This window comes from Genypterus blacodes, unplaced genomic scaffold, assembly GCF_046128005.1.
Source record: "Genypterus blacodes isolate CSIRO-AG114 ecotype Tasmania unplaced genomic scaffold, CSIRO-AGI_Gbla_v1 ptg000022l_1, whole genome shotgun sequence".
NCBI classification, from domain to species: Eukaryota; Metazoa; Chordata; class Actinopteri; order Ophidiiformes; family Ophidiidae; genus Genypterus; species Genypterus blacodes.
Window position 1 is genome coordinate 2,410,085 of NW_027466835.1, and position 20,423 is coordinate 2,430,507.

The following is a 20,423-nucleotide window of genomic DNA, read 5'->3' on the forward strand; positions in this document are numbered from 1 at the left end:
TGCAAAGTTCGAGGATGCGCTGTTCTTGAGAGGTTGATGTCCCGCTTGAAGCCATCAGGTGGCGGTGTTGGAGCGGCGTGTTATATCGACGTCTACACAGCAGAGTGTGTGGTTGGTTGTGACTGTGAGCGCCACTGAGCTGTCTCTACCTCCAGGTTGAAGATGGCGGTGTCGGTGTTCCCCGGCGTGCGGCTTCTCTCCATCGGAGACGCGAATGGAGACATACAGCGCCACTCTGAACAGCAGCCCCTGCGGCTAGAAGTTAAATCCACACAAGATGCTGCCCTAATCAATCTCTCCAATGGTGAGTTGGTCCACTACTGGATCTGCCCATTGGATGTTCGGCCTTTCTTTACGGGCAGTGCTAATAATGCTATGCAGCGCTAATGCTTTCAGCTAATCTCATAGGTAGCGTTAGCTACAAAGAAGCTAGCTGTCTAGGGACATCATGTCGCCTCCACCAACGCGTTGCAAAATTACTAATACAACGTTTTACTCCATCCAGTGCAATATTGGCGCATGTTGAACCTAGACTCTGCTCCCATAGAAGTGTGTATCATTAGACGTCTAGTCAATATTGTAACGTTATCATACCATTAACAATCAGTGTTGGTATTAAGACAGCGAGGTAGCGTGTAGTCAAATGCTAGTTAAACAATGTCGCTAGCATCTCTTCGGCTTTATGCCACATTAGCACGCGCCTTATACCTTTGCCGTAGGCATTTAACGAACATCGGTTTTGTCTCATAGACATATTGTGTGATTGCTCTATTCCAATGACTCTGTGGGAATCTATACCGTTATTTGTTGCCATTACTTTAGCTTATCGGGCATGCTTGAGTTGAAGAAGAGTATAAGGCATCATCCACCGCCGTCGTGCTTGCTACCATAATGTCACTTTGTTGTCAGTAACTTCTTCAATGACATATTGTCACAAACTTTTGGAGCTTTTACGATTGTCTGTAACGGACCTGGCAAACTCGAGTGTTGTGAACCTTGGCCCCTATTACTTTAGCAGTCATCTTTGTTCTCTTTGGGACAATACCCGGGACCCCGCCGCCTCCTTCCCTCCTGAGGGGGCTCAATCACTGCAGCGCCTCTCATCAGAATTAAACAATGACGCTCGTGGCACAAGCGGATTGAGCGATTCTACGACTAATTTACAGATCAGTCCATTTAACTCTTTTGTCGGAAATAAGAGGAAATACAATTTTATTCTGGCGGGAAATTCTAATTTTGAAACACAAAAGGGTTGCAAACTTTCCACTACCAAAATGTGGCATATCACCGTTCAATGGCGGTATGTAAATATACAGTGTGCATTCATATTCAATTGGAAAGGCAAATATTTCTATATTCTCTTTAGTGTATATATTCACTAAAACTATCGTTCTGTTCGCTATCAAAATAAATTATCCAAGTAATCACAATTTTGACCTTTACAGCAAAAAAATTATATGCAGGGTTTTCCATATTTCCACATGCCAAACAGAACATCAGATATTACCTTATTTATGCATTGATTGACGCATTTGTGCACGCTAATCAAACAACTGATGCACATGACCCTTCTCACCATGGCATGTTTAGCACATGATCTGCTAGTGTTGCTGTTGTATCAGAGCTACGATCTTTAAGAGTGGCATATGGCAAGAGTTAGAGTAACAGTCAATATACTGTGTCTTTGAGTGCTTTAAAAGGTGCCTGCAATTTATTATCATTATTGCTGTAATGATAATATAATTTAGCCCACAACTGTGACAGTATCATTATTTGGCTGTCGTGGTTGGTGAACTGATCACATTTTTGACCTCGAGAGAGCATTTTAGTGTTTGCGGGCAGTGCTGGATGCCTGGTTTGGAGCTGCGTCAGGAGAGTTGAGATTAGAGGGTAAACAAGCATGGCGATGCAGAGTAGGTGAAAAACATCAGATTAAGCTATAACTGCTTAAATGCAGTCCTAACCCTATGAATCACTAATCTGCTGTCATACTGGACCTAAAGCATGATGACCATATAAAATCAACCATACAAACAAAACAACGGGAGTGTGGTTTGAGTTTGTATTGAGTCAGACATCCTGCTGAAGCTTATTATTAGATATTGATGCTTAAAATATGTTTAAAACATTGTAAAACCAACAGTGTATATATTCATAGCTCAAAATAAATATATTGTATTTGAAATATTTACATACTGTATGTGTATAGTGTGTTTTACTGTTGCCTGTTATGTGTGTTGTGTTTTTATTACTAGCGTGGTTACTGTTACCTGTTAGGCTGCTGTGACTGAACAATTTCCCAATTTGGGATCAATAAAGTATCGATCGATCCATCTATAATATAAGAAATACAATTAAGCGGTTATGTTGAGGATTTTGGAGTAGAGATGCAAGGAGGCAGCATTGTGCGTCCTTGACAAAGCACCAATGCTGTACAACGGCCAGAAACTATGTATCACCAGGATAACAGATGTAAAAGGACAGTTGGCAAGTTATCTGCCAAAGCAACATTTCACCAGCATTTGGCATGTGGTGGGTAGAAATGTTGGTGGCTATGTGCAGGAATGTTGACTGCTCTCACTCTTAACATCCTCTCTCATTCTTTCCAGGAGAGGAGGCGAGTGTGTTCAAGTGTTCGGTTTCCAGGGAGACGGAGTGCAGCCGTGTGGGGAAGCAGTCATTCATCATAACATTGGGCTGCAACAGTGTCCTGTTGCAGTTCTCGTCACCAGCGGGTACACACAAAACAAAAACACAAAATGCGTGAAAAGAAATACTTGCTAAGACTGTGTACATTAATTGCTAGAATTATAGGATAAAACTATAGCACAAAATGCATGTCTACAAACAGTATTTGTGGGGTTGTAGGAAACTTACTGTGAACTGTGGAGTACAGCCAGCCTTCATTCATCAACCGTGCATAGGAACCACTTTAATCTTATCCAGGTATGCATGAAATGTGGCTGCGACCAGTTAACAATAAGAATACATCTGCATTGTCCATTTTCCAGGTTATAGGTTATGAATGAAATAATATAAAAAAGTGTGTGTCACTGCTTTTTTTTTTAAGACGCGTTGCACTGAGATCGCTAATACATTTAATATTTCTTAATCCTTTTCCTCATGATAGACTTGATACTGAAATCATCACTGCAGAAATCATAGAATAGTGTTTCAGGCTCTTCCTTTCGTTTTTTGTTGGGCCTAGCATAGAATACAACCTGGAATTGCTAACGTGCGGTTGTTTTTGTTGTGCTTCAGACTTTCAGTCTTTTTTTAACCTTCTGAAGAACAGTCGTGGGCACGTCAACGAGCACTCTGTATTCAGTGAAAGGACAGAGGATTCCTCTGCTGTACAGTACTTCCAGGTGAGATGAAGACGCTGAATGTGATCCAGGAAAGAATACATAAGATTTTGGTACAAGTTGACTTGATGGTGATGCCAGAATAACATAATATAACATTTTGGGATATTAAGACATTAGCAAAAATGTTTTCATACATTCATGTAAGTCAGTTGTTGAAGGGTCATCATGGCCTAGTAAATTACCTGTTGGATCTTTTGATTTAAAAAAACAGGGTCATATTGGAGGACTACTCTGCCTCTGCTTAGGTATGTCTGTCTGTTGACTCTCGAATTTGAATACAATTCACATGTAAATTGTTATGTTCCTGCAGTTTTATGGCTACCTCTCCCAGCAACAAAACATGATGCAGGACTATGTTCGGACGGGAACTTACCAACGGGCAATTCTCCAGAACCACACTGATTTCAAGGACAAGGTAAGGCTGTAGGGGGTCCCCGCTCCATCTCTGCATCAGTTTGGGGGTCCTTGGCCAGAAAAACATCAAAGACCCCTGCTTTAACACATTAGGGCTGTTTCCTCTTTATCTGCATGTTATTTAATCATGGGAGGAAACAATATGTCCATGTGTTTAATGAAGCGAGAGCCAACGGGGTGTGGAGACAGCCGCCATTGCTGCATTTCTCTTCTCTCTATTCCGTTTATCCTTTTCTTTCTATTTACCCATGTTTAAATCGATTTTGATAAAATGAATTGAATTTGCTGTGAAATTATTGAAAGCTGAGTGCCAAAACAGAGAGGTGCAGCTGCAAAATAACACAACATCGCGATTCTAGGTGTTATTAACGTTTAAACTCGAACACAATGCCTACAAACAAGCAAATGTGAATGACAAAATGGGGCAGCAACAATGAAACAGAAATTTGCAGCGGGCAGGAATTAACTTGTTAAATTTAGAATGTTATGTAATTTCACCCCATGTTGATACTGGAAATGTGTATTTTCTTCAGACTACAAAAGGAGAAGTCAGTCTACAGCAGGAAAAGCTGTAAAGTGTTAGTGTTAACCAGCATAAATCTATCGATTCTGCTTTTCGTACAGTTTTTTGTGCGCCCCAGGTCAGCAATTCCATGCAATTTCAAATAAAATATTCTATAATTAAGTTTGCAGCCATTCTTTCCCATGATTGATGCCATGATGCTTATCTTATCATGCGAATGAGCAGGAGTTGTGTCACCATGATGCATGGAGCTGATGGGATGCGACTACGATGCATAAATGCACTTTAATCTCTGTCATTTATATTGCAATCTCATGCAAATTGCATGAACACATGCCGTGATGAGTTATTTTTTTCTTCACTTTCTGGGAATTAAAGTTCTATTTGTAAAGTAGCTACTATCACAGAATATCTGTCTGTGATGATGTTTTTCATATATCAGCACATTCAGCACATCCTGCTGTTGCCCACTGTGCATGTTCAGTCACTTGGTTATTTTGGACATTTGAATGTCAGCAAATGTCTACAAATTCTAGAAAAATGTGTAGTAAATGTGGTTTAGTGTGTAAGCCTTTACTTTGAACTGATCAGAAACAGATATTCACTGATTTATCATTTTGATTGATCATCTCCAGGTTGTGCTGGATGTCGGCTGTGGCTCAGGGATCCTTTCGTTCTTTGCTGCCCAAGCTGGAGCCAGGAAGGTCTATGCTGTAGAGGCCAGCACCATGGCACAGCATGCTGAGGTCTGTGCGCAAACACACATACATTATTATTAACATCAGACCTGTAAGAATGCCTTTTTAATTTGAAATCCAACACTTACCTCAAGTCTGCATATACTGCATTTCTTTTGAATCATTGAGGACAGAGCTCAATGTGTTTGATTGTGTTTGTTGGATCATTTGGTTTGAAACAGTTTTTATAATACACTTTTCATATACCTAACTTGTGGTTGAATTAGAAATTTTAAAAAATTGCGCCAGCATTTTTTTTTGCTGACAAATAATACATTTTGCGCACGGTATAAAAGCAGAATCAAACTCCTTATTCTGTATTACCAAGCCCATACCCTGTAAAGTAAAGGCATCTCTTACCTCCAGGTCCTTGTCAACAGTAACCGTCTGGGGGACCGTGTAACTGTTATTCCTGGAAAGGTGGAGGAGGTGACGTTGCCTGAGCAGGTGGACATCATCATCTCGGAGCCCATGGGATACATGCTCTTTAACGAACGCATGCTGGAGAGCTACCTGCACGCCAAGAAGTTCCTTAAACCTAATGGTGAGGAAGTTCAGTCCAGGAGGATGAGATAAAAATGTAATTGTGGTGGAAAATTGGATTCTTAGATGGTTAGGTTTTTTGGAGTGTTTTGATTAAAAAAAAAAAAAAAAAATCAATAAATTCATGTCCTCTTCAGTCGAGCCTGACTTTTGCAAAATTGGTATTAAATTTAGTTTAACTGGTAAAATGTATACATACTGGTATACATCTGAACTGACTTCTAATTTGCAGAACTCTGCAGGAACCCTGTAAATAGGATTTAACTAACCTGTGTCAGTTTAGCACAGGGGTGGGCAAAGTACGGCCTGCGGGCCACTTCCGGCCCGCTGTGCTTTTCAATGCCGCCTGTAGGTCAATGCAAAAGTAAATGTGGCCCCTGAGCCAAAGTAATTGCCCACCCCTGGTTTAGAAGATATGAATCGGTAAATGATACAAACCTTCTTATATATTTCTGCCGGCACATTTATGTGTTGTTGATGTGCCTGTTTCATGTCCGTGGGTTTTCAGGTAAAATGTTTCCCACTCTCGGTGATGTCCACCTGGCCCCCTTCACTGATGAGCAGCTGTATATGGAGCAGTTCACCAAGGCCAACTTCTGGTGAGTAGAGACATTTGCAGGAATGAAGGGTGGGGGGAGAACCAAAGGTTTATTTACGGAACATCGTAATGATATTTATACTGCTGACTGCTGTTATCCATTACAAGAATACAAACTTCATTCATACTTTAACTCGTACATATATTTGCACATCGGTAGTTGAAATAGGAAAGCATTTAAAAAAGGTTGAATTTCATGTGGTTTCTTATAGATAATGTGCTTAATGGAATCTGTAGGACTTGACAAATCATTGTTCAGATGTTGAACTTGTTAAAACTCCCACACATAATGACCCAAAATGATGAATTTCACTGTTTTGGTCGTCTTGTGTCCTCTGTATTCCCAAACCAAATCATCAGCTATAAGCAAGAACCATCAAAACATCAGGAATTTGCTAATTTTTTTGTGTAATGTTCTATTCTACTATCATGTCTACTAACATGTGACCTTCTCTTCTGGCCTTCAGGTACCAGCCCTCTTTCCATGGTGTAGACCTCTCTGCCCTACGGGGAGCTGCTGTTGACGAGTATTTCCGCCAGCCCATTGTGGTATGTTGACCTTGTATATATCTAAAGGAGTAAATCCTCATCTCCAAGTTGTGACAGTTCACCTGCAGCCCTTTTTGAACAATTAAGTAGCCAGGGTGAAAATAAAACCAGCAGCGGTTGAGAAGCTTACTCATCTAGTATAACTACTACTATCAAATCCCTTCTTGTTCTCTGAGAAACTGAAAAAAGATGGACATTCCTTGACATTTCATAACTCCAATACGACTTTTCCATTGCCCCTTTGCTACTCTAAACATTTGAACTGGCAACTACGTGGTCTTCACTTTGCTACCGACCTCAACACTGCCAACATGCATTTTGGCCAGCTACTTGCAGACCTACGCAGACACACCAAGGCAGAAGTGCTGGTACTCACAACATTGTTTGCTCCGCCGGTAGTTGTACGGCATAGTTCTGACGTAGAAGGATAAACCAGCCTCGAGCCTGACTTTATCATCGCTCTACATGTTCAAGAAGAATCTGTGTGCAGTAAAAAGCATAGTTTGGAAATTAAAGCGTTTATGTTGCGCAGTGGGTTAATAATCAATTGACTTGGATTTCTTGACCTCTTTCTGTGCTTTTGGTCTGTATATCAAGCCCATCTCTCATTCCACAGGACACGTTTGATATCCGCATTCTAATGGCCAAATCGGTCAAATACACAGTTAACTTCCTGGATGCCAAAGAAGACGATCTCTATAGGTGTGTACTCTTGCTCACAATATACATAATCTGATCATGTATGTATGATGCATGTATCTCAATAAAGTATATGTTTTTTTCCAAGAAATCGTATCCATTAAGCAACTGTCAATAGACCTAATGACTTATTGTAATGTCTGTCAGGGACGCCTCGATCAAGCTTTTGTGGTGTGTACTGAACACTGATTTCTTCCTGATTGTACTCGTATGGGTTACTCGTACTGTGTTGGAAGCATACTCACTACAAAATCCTTTAGTTCTTAACCCTTCTGTAGCTCTACTTGCTTTAATCCATTGATTATATTATATTTCGCCACATATACTGAATTTAACTAAATTCATGCCTGACCTGCACGCCTCTGAATGAGAACAAAGTGGACTGAACTCATACTGTGATAAAAATCTATTTCACATACCAAACCTTCTGTGTCTAATTTTGCCAAATATACTAAAGAGATGTATCTTTATTATATTTATCTTTAGTGTTAAATTACCACCCAACTGTACCCATTGTCTGTGAATGTGTAAATATGCAGATTCTGTCACCCACAGTTTTAATATTCAGTGTTTTTTTTGCTTTTCCTCCCAGGATAGAGATTCCCTTTAAGTTCCACATGATGCACTCAGGCCTGGTGCACGGTCTAGCCTTCTGGTTTGACGTGGCTTTTATCGGATCAGTGTAAGTTGACTCGCCATTACTAAATTTCCAATCCACTCGCCGTGCTTTTATCTATAAGAATGTTTGGATTTGTACTTATTGTTTACTGCTATTGAAAGCTCAGTCACAAAGAAGAGTTAAATTCTCTCCATTCTCATGTGTAATTTTAAGATTTAGAATAATTTGGTTTAGTGCAACAAAATAAATTAGTAATTCAAGTAAATGTTTGAAAGTATGTATTGCAGATATTCTGCATTGTATGATCAATCCTTTCCTGCAAGCAGCACAGGTTTATAACAGCATATACTGTTGGAGACGCTGCTTATTGTGACTTATCACATCAATATTCTGTCATCCAAAAAGTGATTGCACATTGTCATTTTTCTCCGTATCGTCTAGCCCTATCATCAATGATTGCACCTTTTTGTTGAATTTCTTCTTATAGTCACACAGAGCTTGCATCTTTTCATGCTTCCCTTTGCTCCTTTTGCAGGATGACAGTGTGGTTGTCCACAGCACCCACAGAACCTCTCACACATTGGTACCAGGTGCGCTGTCTGCTACAGTCACCCCTCTTCACCAAGGCTGGGGATACGCTGTCAGGCACAGCAATGCTAGTGGCCAACAAGAGGTACAGCTGCCATATGTGTCACTGCATTGATTAAGATGTAAACATTAATCAATCTGTTTTTAGTAATTGGTATATAGGTACCAAAACAATCCCTACCATTTTCCATCAGTTGTGGAAAAAAATTTTCCATTTCCATATTCCATGTTGTAAAAGTGATGCACAGCTGAGAAATGATTACTTCCCTGTACTTCCCCAAATTAGTTTTTATAAATTAACCTTAATGCGGATAATGCTTTTGTTAAGATAATCTCCTTCCTCCCACCAGACAAAGCTACGACATCAGTATTGTTGCCCAGGTGGACCAGACTGGATCAAAGTCCAGCAACCTTCTGGACTTGAAGAACCCCTTTTTCAGGTGAGTTAGTAGCTTCACCTAAACTTAGTATGTAGACCTAAAGGTGAATTTCACCAATAAAGATTTAAGATTCAAGAGAGTTTATTTATCATGTTGCATGCAATTCACGCACAAATTACATGCAATTGAAATTTATCTTGCACCCCCCCCTTACATATCACACACACAAACACATGCATTAGTATAGGTAGACGTTCAGAATAAGAAGTTTGTCTAAAATTGCATGCCTTTGTGTGTATCTGCAGGTACACAGGCACTGCCCCCAACCCTCCTCCTGGCTCACATTATACTTCCCCATCTGAGAACATGTGGAATACGGGAGGTGCCTACAGCATGAGTCAGGGGATGGCTGTGTCAGGTGAACACATGCATGCGTGAACTAGCAGCGGTGGAAAATTATTATTTTTCCGCACGAGGGAAGTTTCCTCTCAGCTCTGATATCAACAGTTCATGTGATGTTGGCTTGAATTGGCTAAATGGTCTTGAGCTGACTTTTATGTTTTTGCGAACATAAACATGAACTACTTCTCAGACCTGCCCAGTGAATGGTGTTTGGGGGGGAAACAGTCAGCTGCAGTCAGTGCACAGCAGACACACCTCTGCTCTACTCCCAGTGAAAGTGATCAGATAATCACTTTCGAAAGTTGCGATGGTAGAATAAATACACTCGGGGTAGTAGAGGTATGTGGCCTCTCCTTCAGATAATTTGGCAGTCTTTGGTCAGTGTTTTCATTAGGGGTGGGGTGACGCGTCGACGCAAATCGACTACGTAAATACTTCGATTTGCATAAACGTGAGCCGACGCGTCCTATTGACATAGGACTAGGACAGGGGTGGCGAGCTCGCGGGCCGCATGCGGCTCTTTGCCGCCTGACATGCGGAAGCGCAAACTGACCTTCTTGACCAGATTGGAGCAGTTGGTTGTCCAGGTTAGGTCCTGTGAGATGTGGATCCCCAGGAATTTAAAGCTGGTCACACGCTCCACCACCGCACCGCTGATGTGGATGGGTAGATGAGTGTCAGCATTCTTCCTTAAGTCCACAATGAGCTCCTTGGTCTTCGAGGTTGTTGCCATAGCACCACGTAGCCAGGCGATCCACCTCCTCCCTGTAGGCCAACTCATCGTTGTGTCTTGGTATCATATAGCCTTTTTCACTTCGTGTGTATGAGATGGTTGCTTACATGCGGCTTTGCAGTCCAGTATCCCAACAATGTGGCATGTGGACAAATGCATTGAAATAATCAGAATGATCCGGTTTTATTTCCCAACAATGAAAATGCAGGGAACACGGCAGAATTCAGCATCTGCCTATACAAATAAGCGCTGATTCCTCACATCCTACTAAAATGGTTTGGTGGAATTTGTGCGGTCAAAATGAGGAGAATCTTCAGTGAGATCAGAGGAAGTGTGAGATCCTGAGGTCTGAGTGAACCCTGACATGTAGAATCTCAAACCTATCCACTGTTTTAATCCACAGTTGTCTGTGAAGGTTCTCAGTCATCCAGGTCATGGTATCCAAGGAAAGTTAATTCTCAGGCAACTGGACTTGGTAATGAAGATCAAGCTGATTAGCCATCTGAGGGGTTCCTTCAGTTCTGACTGCTTGGCAGGGATCCCCAGCGTTAACCTCTGTGGAGTTGTCATCAGAGTAATTGATTAATTAGGGTTGTTGATACCCCTGTCTCCTGTAACGCTGCTGCTGGCTGTTGTAGTGATTGTTGTTGGAGTCTTTGGTGTCGTGAGGAGTCTTGGCCATGGTTGTTTGATTTCCCGATATTCAGGTCTGTGCATTCCTCACTGCATTGGACTGCATATACCAGGCTGTTGTTCTTGTTTTTGGGTGTAGAGTCTTCAACAAACTCCATATCCCTGTGTTTTTCAAACCCAGCAACACACTGAGAGAAAAACTGGTCCACCATACCTTATACCCAACACATTTCAAATATAAATACTTGTTTCTTTGGGACTGACTATACACAGGCTGTGACAAGCATTTTACCTGTATTCTTAATCAAATCTATGATAATAGTTAGCCTGAATGAAAGTAGGACTGATTCCACTAAGCCCACTTTTCACATTACAAAAGATAATTTAAGTCACAGGACATAGTGAAGGTTTTAGCTGCTGAAAATATTAGTTACAGATTTTTAGCAGCTCCTTGTGCTTTGCTGACACACTGCACTTTTTGTTTATTGTTTGAACATTCTATATTAGCTCATCTTTAAGCACTTTTCCCGTGTGCCTTACTACTTTGTTATCTTTGTATTCTCACAACGCACACAACAATCTCAAACAATTGTCTTTTGTTTCTACTTCTTTTCCCATCAGCTATGGGAAAAGAATCTAATAGCTGCTGGAACTTTTAAGACCAGCTGGGTCCAAATCGTTTTTATGAGATATCACATATTTTGTGTTACACTTGTTAATTGCATTGTTTGTGTTTGTCTCTCCAGGGATGCCAGCAGCCTATGACCTGAGTACAGTCATTGGCGGTGGCCCATCAGTGTCTCACAACAACCTGATTCCTCTGGGTATGAATCACACTCCTTCTGGCTTCTCTTCTCTTCTTGTAGATGGAGCATAATGGGGAATGTTTTGGAGTTGCTTAGAAAGTCACAGCAAGCATGCATCAAAACTGCCTGTATTTATAGATTGTAAAGAGTGTAAAGTGTCCATACTGGCGTGTATTGACAGTTTACATTGGCTGCTAAGTGAATAAGAGGATACATAATGTAGTGTTATTGTTGTATTCATTACCAATACATTAGAAGGCAGAATAAACTAGCAAATTAGCATTTGAGTTGCTCACAGTGTGTAAATTGAGATAACTGAAATCCTCTGAGTGCCGTAAACACCCCTAGGGTCAATTTTACACATTCTCGCAGAATTCTGATACATCTAACAATACACAAACCTTTCACATAGCCCTTTACAGATGTTGTCATGCAGTCAAATCTGTGACGCTGGATTACCTTTTGGTACTGAAGGCGAAAAGCACAAAATGTTAGGCTTTCCATTCATTTGTGTGCTCAGCTCCCCACTTAAAGTTAAACCACCTTCAAAATGGATGTGGGAACACACAGTAGTGGACAGCTATGTGATTGTGAAAAGTATATACTGGACTTTACTATGTAGTACACTGTATTTAGACTCTCTTTAGTCTGATTGGTTTGTAGGCTAACAAAGAAAATAGAATCTTTTTGTGATGGGCATAAGTGACCTAACCTTTTCTCTCTGTTCACAGTGAATACTGGAATTGTGAACCATACCCACTCCCGGATGGGCTCCATTATGAGCACAGGGATTGTTCAGGGTATGTTTACCTGTCAGTTAAACCTCTAAGACACCACTTTGTTAATTCATTAATTTTACATTTGCATCTTGAATGGAATTGAGATCCGATTGATTTATGCCTTTCTCACATTTTACCCTCCTTCCCCCCGCACACATCTCAATGTCTGTAGAGAGTTATTTTATATATCTTATAATTTCAGGCAGAAATCTGAAGGGGTGTGAAATCTGACATCTGTCCTGCATTCAGAAAGCAGTCCCCGTCAGACTTCCTTATTTTGATGCATTACAGCCATACTTCAATCAGTTGACTAGAGTTCCTCTTCATCAATACACAGTATTCCACAATGGAGAAGCAAAAACAAGTTTTCAGTAGTGTATCCATGTTCATCATTGTGAAATATTGCATTTACATAAATATACATATCTGTCCAGTGACAAGAAATTGCGCCCAGGTCAGAGTTACTAGGATTGAGCCAATGCATTGATTCGGGGAAGGTCACCGTGACGTTTCTGATGCTCAGAAGGTTATTAAGGGCATAGATCATTTTTTAATGGAGATAATTTGGAACTGCCAGGGCTCTGGTCGAAGGTAGTTGAAGGTTCATCTTCCGTCACATCAATTTCCTTAGATCTCTGCACATTACCAACGCAATTGAGGGTAAATATGCAAATGTCCTTCAGTTGCCCAGCCAAGTCTGGAAGTGAACTCCATGGAGTGTCTCACCTGAAAGTAGTACACCTATGCTTTTTAACTGACAGCTTTAGAGATTCCGCGGAGAAAAATGGGAAGAAACTCCTTAAATCCCGGTGTGCCAAGATTGTGGTGTTTTACCCGAGGAGATTAGAGTAATGACATGAATAAGTTACATGTTTGAACACATTTCAGAGTATGGCTGTAACATCTAAAATGAAGAAAGCTGTCCGAGTATGTCTCAATGCACTCTATATGAAAATAGAGGATCACACATCACACATGCACACAGATGTAACAAAGGAAAAACCAACATCAAGGTCCAATTATTTGGTAGTTACAAAGATAACTATCTAGATATTGTTGACAACAGCGAAGCTTCTTCTTTTTTCTTTTGTTTTTCAATGAGGGTAATAGTGGGGCCAAAATATCAGGGCAACAACTTGTCCGAGCTAGATTGGGGCAGGTTGTCTTAGTTATAACAGCAACAACAATAGTTATGAATGGGTAGCAGAAGGCCGATTGCTTACAATGTTTAAGTTATACAAGTCTGATTCTGTCAGGAATGTAAAATGCATAACCTGTTTATGGGGAAATGTTAAGGTTGGTTTTTACTGAGAAAGACATTCATAGTGAAGTAACAACATGGCAATATGAGGCAATTGTTCGAAAACAATGATGGTAGTTTCTGTATAATAACATGGAAAATGTGAATAGATTTTACATAATTTGTAGGGAATATTCCCCAGTGTAAATGTTGAATTTACAGTTTTCATAAACATGATCCAAATAAATAAAAAGCTGTGTTACTTGACAAACCATGCTTCATTAGAAGTGTAAAGGTGTGATTGGAGCAATTTTTATAGCTTGGGTGCATGTATGCAGTGAGTTGTAGGATGCGATTGGATGAGAATAGACACAGCTTTGCTCTACGTGGTGTTAACTGAGGCGAAGACGCATCTGCTCCAGTTGAAAGTGTTTCAACTCGAGTGAAAGATTTTTGCTTATCCCAAGCTGACTCCACTTTATTAACATACATACAGAAACAGCAGCAAAAACAAGAGGAGAAGGTCTGCAGGAAAATAACTGAAACAAGTGCAGCTCTTGGTAAGTTTGGAAATCGGTCTGAGTGAAGTGTCGCACAGACCTGCATACATAGGCACAACACGCACACACACAGTTGGGGCAGTATGTGTATGCCCCAACTGTTTTATTTCCTTTTTATTTTATTATATTATGTATATATATATATATCTAGGTATATCTAGATATATATATATATATATATATCTAGATATATATATATATCCTTCTAGTGGTCTCTGTATTTTGACCTTTAAAAAGCCCAGTAGGATTGGATTAATCACACTACAAATTGGGATTGAATGACTGGTGTCCTTTTTCGCAGTAAAAAAAACAAACAGGCACTAACATTTTGTGAATCTGTATGTACTATATGTAATTTAAGTTATTATTATTATATATGTATATATATATATATATATATATATATATATATATGTTTAATATATATGTGTGTGTAGATATAGATATAGCTCCAACTGTAGGTTAATTAGGAAATAAACAGTAAAGGATCAAAAGATTCCACTGCCCGTATGTTCAAGTTGTGCCATTGCTTAACAGCAGATTTTTTTTTAAATCTAAACCTTTTCTGAAATGAGCAGGGACGGCACATAATGCATGGGATCAGCCTCCCTGCTTTATTTCAACAAATTGATGTTGTACACACGCTTACAAGAGCTGTTTGAGAGGAATCTGGAAGTGGAAAATGTAAATTCATGGGGTGCTTACATGTTTCCCTTGCGGGACCACTATTGGCTGACGTAGTTAGTTATTTAGACCACTAAGATATTATTTTGGTAGCAAAATTCTAAAAAGTTGAAGCTACTTTGGAACTGTAGCTCTTCAATCTGCGAGCTACTTATGTGTAAAGTAGTTAAGCTGTTAATGGTAATGCAGCTTCCTTCATTGAAGTAACTTCAGGGACAATACTAAATATTGTTGCTGTTGTACCGTCAAACCAAGAAAGCTGTAGAAAGTTGAAAACAATGCGAAAACAAAGCAATATGAAAATGTGTATTTCTTCCCTGTGTTCCATAGCAATTACAGTATGATTTTAAAAAACAGCCTGTGTTTTTATTTTTTAAAAAAAAGCTGGTTTCTTTGTCTGAAAATGAGTAAGGTTAAAACAAAACAACTGATTTTGTTTATTTGAGTTGTGTTATCATGGAGTATATTCTTTTAGCAATTTCAGCCAACAAACTTGATTGAGAACTTGATTCTGGTTCTTGGTTGTTATAGCTCAAATGGCAGCAGCAGCTTGATTAATGTTTCATTTTTACGTATTGAGTGAGTGGACAAGTTTGGTTACAACATGCTAAATCATCCATGTAATCCAGTACTTTCAGAGAATTGGCCACACCCACTTGGCAGCCAATAATAAACGGTAAAAAAAATCGAAAAACCTAGCTAAAACATTTGTCCTGCTTGGTCGAGACATCTACACAAAATGTTGTGTTCACACTTAACATAGTGGCCTTCCGAAGGAATGTGGATAGACCCGAGGAATCTAGGGACAAGAACATTTTCATTCTTTTAGTTGAGGCACAAAGGTTATAGTCCAAAATATAAAAGTCTAGTACCAAAATACAATGGGTTCTCACATTTAGGCTCACACAGTTGCATGTAACCATTTTGGGATGGTTTATTCTTAGTTGAACCTCACGTAAACATACTCACCATCACAAGCAAGCAGTTTATTGCCGTTTAGCAATTGTTCCAGTGTTAACATTTGTAAATATAAGCTTTCTTTTTCGATGAATTAGTATCTTGGTGGTTATTGTTCTTGATTTGCACCACATCTGGTTCTTCAATTGAAATCTACAGCATAGATAGCACAGCCTGGAAGTACCTATAACTTCAGCTTAGCTTCACCTCTGGCCTGTCAGTAGTTTGAGGTTTCATGAGTCTAAATGTTGCAGTATGTGTCATCTTTTGCTACGTGAGGCGCCCTGCCTGGCACAGTGGCATAGCCACAGAGTTACAAATTGTGTTGGACACATTCGACTGGCGTAAAGGAAATTTAACGCAACAATGGACCATTGGTCATTGCTGCAGTATGCTTCAGCCAACATGCCTGTTGGAGAGTCGAGATCCTTAAGTTCCTATCGTGTTTTCTTGCACTAAAAACATTCCACTTGTTCTTAGTATTTCAGAAATTGACAGTGATACCAAGTTATGACATTTTATGTAACAAAGTGTATGGAATGATGCATCTTTTTTAAGAATGTTGATTTTCCTCTATACTTTATTCCAGGAGCCACAACAGGCCAGTCGGGCCCCAGCAGCAGTGGTACTTACTATCCTGTCACCAACCAGTTCACCATGGGGGGCCCTGCCATCTCCATGGCTTCACCTATGGTCGTCCCCAGCAGCTCCGTGCATTATGGCAGTTAAAATCAACACCCTGCAAAGACCTACTCAACCCCCCGACCCCTGCATGACAAGAGAACCTAAAGCCCCCCATTTAGTGGAGCCCATCAGTCTGCTGACCCTCTCCTGACTGACCTACAAACTGCAACCAAAACCAGTATACCAAAACCAGTGCCCTTTTGGCACTGACCCCTTTTTCTCATTCTACTGTGTTCAGTTCATCCGTCGCCAGTCTTCTGATCTCATATCCGTCCAGACTTTTGTCTTGCTTACAGCTGAGACTTCCTCCTGTTTTTTCTCCTTCCACTCATTGGAACTCGAACACAAACGCACAGAGAAACACACCAGGGTACTGCAGTTGTTGTCTGTTTTCCTCATGGGACTCCACCTTCCTTCCTCAACATTTAACTCAGTCCTGCTTTCCTGCCTATTTGGAGGGTGATCATTACCTCCAAATGTTTTTCTTCAGACTGGTTTATTCCCACAATCCCCCAAGACCCTGAAAAGTTTCATAATTTGTACAGTATAGACATTATCATCAACTCATCTGTGGGCTTGTTTTTCCTCATATCTTAAGGTTTTTTTCTGCACTTGTACTAAACAGAAGAGCCCATTTGATTCCTGCCATTTGCCCAGATTGTGGTTATTCACTGTATATTACTTCCTACTTCGTTATGGGCCTGATATTAATTGAACCTTAATGGGATGGTTTTTGAGAATGGCACACTTGTCAGTTACGCAAGTGTGTAGGGATCATGTTAAAGCTACAGTGTGTAACTTTGTGAAAACTTTTTTTTGTAGAATATGCGGAAAATCTTCATTATACATCCGGATAGGAATCCATAAAATTGACTGCTCTGTGCAGATTTTACTTGTCGCTGTAGCAACCTCCTACTGATGGAATCTGATTGAGATATGCCCCAAAAAATATGACTATTTACCACAAGGGGGAATCACTACCTCAATTGCCAATCATGCCTCATGTTCTTGCAGCAGGTAGGGTGGGGTGGGGTTAATCAAATTTTCTCAGTACATTAATATGCACATGTCAATTATACTGCAATTAAGGCAATAAAAAATCTTTTTTTTTCCTCCCAACGTCACATTCATCATACCTTAACACAACTGAAATTGGCAACATACCTGGACTATGTAAGCGAGGCATATCTATTTATTCAGGCATGTAAACATCACAAGGGCTCTGCATACTGCACAGCACAACACAAAACTTCACACAACATAGGTTTTTACATACACGTAGCTCCAGTGTTTTACGTTTTCGTAACATAGCATGACAAACGGTCTTATGGGCTATAAAATTCAGACTATCAGCTTGGAGATGTCATTTGTTTTGCTGTGTTTTAATAATTACTTCAATTTTAGATTATGTGACGAGTAATAAAAAGCACTACAAACGGTAGTACTTATACATTTATTGTGGGTTTGTCGCCCATCTCCTCCAATTCAGCGCAGCATTTGAGCAGAACTCTTGAATGTATGCCCAGACAAACGTTTCAGATAAACCAATCACGTGGCACAAAATTGAAATTGAGGCGGCGCTAACAGCATTAGGGGTTGATGCAGTGGTCAAACTGGTTCTGCAGCACCCATGTTGGTGGCGTCTGACATCCTGCTGTGCTAGTAAGCGCGGGACCTTAAATCGGAGTATGCCACCTCTACATGTCCTTCCTCCATAGGAGCACTCGCCTCCTACTGCAATTCTGCAATGCAACATGTATACTTTGAGAATGAACTATTGACGCCTTCCATGTATACAGCTTCATCACAGTATGTAGTGAACGATTCCACACACTCCACAATTTTATGGGCAACAAACGAGCAGACACTATAACTTTCATAGCCATCATTATCACACTTAAGCAAAAAAATATTGATTCGCAGGTGTCCTTTAAATTGTGTATGAAGACCATTTAAAACATTATGGTTAAGCACCTTTCCCGATCAGTGTGTGCAATAAGTTTAAGTTGCAGGTAAACATAACTACACGTCAATGTCATGCTGTGTTACATGTTAATTCTCACTGGTAAAATGGATTTAACCAAACTATGAACAAACTAAATTTTGAATATGGATAATGTGGGCAGTGATACCATTTCCTTCTGCTTCCATTTTCCACTGCTTAGAAAGTCAGGTTGAACACCCACCACCAGCAACTACTAGATACACAGAGATGAGTTTACTCACATGAGTGCATTTTTGATGGTAGATAAAAATGTTGGGCTGTCTTTGAGCACAGCAGTTTTTAGAACTGCTACACGTTTTAGTCTGTGGAGTAGTGGCATGTACAAGTGATATGTTTCTTTCCCTGCAAGGTCACCATCTGCCAATATCTTTGTCTTTCTTCATATCTCACAGTTGTATACAGGAAACATGCCTTATGATAACAACATTGTATTCTTCTCATCCGACATGCTTCTTTTTTTTTTGCACATGGAAATGGCTCCACCTCATCTATTCAGTCAGACATTGCAGTGGTACTGTATGAGGCGGAGGATTTGAAGAGATTTGAAGAACAAGTGGCAACGACAAATGGTAGCAGCCAGCTGGACGAAAGAATAAGCAGTGTTTGGCATTGTGTAAGTTTATGTTCCTACTTTCCCTGATTTTCCACACATCCTCCTTTTTGAGACTGAAACTTTAAGGTTGAGGCATGGGAACAAGGACTAATCTATTCACTTCCTACATCGTGTTAAGATAACCAACATACTGTTTAGCCCACATGCCTCACTCATTCCCTTAAATAGTTCAGGATAGGAAAAAAACAATCTTACACATGTATGTGTTGCCTCAAGTGTCACAAACATTGACTTGAGTTCTTCTGGAATTTATAATTTAGTATGTGTTTCTTTGTAGGATTAATATTTTTGTTACGTTTTCTGTCACAAAAAATAGCAAACAATAAAAAACAATGAAATATGATGAACATGGTCTAAAAACCTTCCTGGAATCAGGTGGTTTATTTATACTTGCTTCTTAATAGTTTCTATAAATAGATTATGTACATGGAAGATCTGTCTCATGTGGTGGCCGGCCTATAGGGTTCAGGTCATGTATGTGGAATCGTCGGTCTCTAGAAGTATTGACGTTTAGCATGGAAAAGTGGATGACTGTCTCTCATTCTTTTATTTCTGCATTGATCTACCAGTTTTTATACTTTTCTCACACTGACTAATACAGATCAGCTGATGCACAGGTGGTAGTTGGCAATTCCATTGTCCTCACAAACTAAAAGCTTTGCGAAACAAATTGGGCAATTCTACAATCGCAATGGTTCTTCGATCGTTTTAATATCATTCAAATCAACATCTCTATTTTGAAGGTGAAGCTGACACAAACTTATTTTTTTAAATGTTTTTGACCTCTACTTAATGCTGCAGGTAAGTAATATGTGTGTTATCCGTCATTTTTACTTTTGTCCAATGGAAATGTTGCTGTGAGGGGTGGGAATTATTGAGAGCTCTTCGGAGACTGAACATGAAGGTTGATGAAATTGTCCATAATGACCGCAACCCTTAAGCTATGCATTGCGTTTTAATTTTTCTTTCTATACTCACATCAAGTGAGATGAAGAACCCACTTCTATTGCAGAGGACCCACACAAAATGATTTTCACATGTCCCAATTGAGCATCACGCCACAGCCTACCTGAGTATTGTTGCTGACCACGGCCATCCCTTTATGACCACAGTGTACCCATCTTCTGATGTCACAAAGCCCAATTTATCTCAAATTGGTTTCTTGATCATGACTTCACTGTTCTCAAATGGCCTCCACAGTCACCAGATCTCAATCCAATAGAGCACCTGTGGGATGTGGTGGAACGGGATTGCATCACGGATGTGCAGCCGACAAATCTGCAGCAACTGTGTGATGCTATCATGCTAG

General features: G+C 40.0%; 1 protein-coding gene across 2 annotated transcripts; it reads left to right on the plus strand.

The window, feature by feature from the left end:
• The first annotated feature begins 116 nt into the window (after positions 1-116).
• carm1 (coactivator-associated arginine methyltransferase 1) lies at positions 117-19,457 on the plus strand. 2 transcript variants are annotated; one of them, XM_076142808.1, is made up of 17 exons: positions 117-304; positions 2,610-2,735; positions 3,262-3,368; positions 3,679-3,783; positions 4,941-5,051; positions 5,409-5,586; positions 6,094-6,184; positions 6,651-6,732; positions 7,349-7,434; positions 8,024-8,113; positions 8,586-8,723; positions 8,989-9,078; positions 9,324-9,436; positions 11,533-11,610; positions 12,324-12,392; positions 14,108-14,171; positions 16,402-16,537. In XM_076142808.1, exons 1-16 carry the CDS (start codon positions 163-165, stop codon positions 14,152-14,154), a joined length of 1,653 nt encoding a protein of 550 aa, XP_075998923.1. In that variant the 5' UTR covers positions 117-162; the 3' UTR covers positions 14,155-14,171; positions 16,402-16,537. The 2 variants fall into 2 exon arrangements, with proteins under 2 accessions (XP_075998923.1, XP_075998922.1); XM_076142807.1 differs by lacking the exon at positions 14,108-14,171 and having other exon boundaries at positions 16,402-19,457.
• The last annotated feature ends 966 nt before the right edge of the window (positions 19,458-20,423 follow it).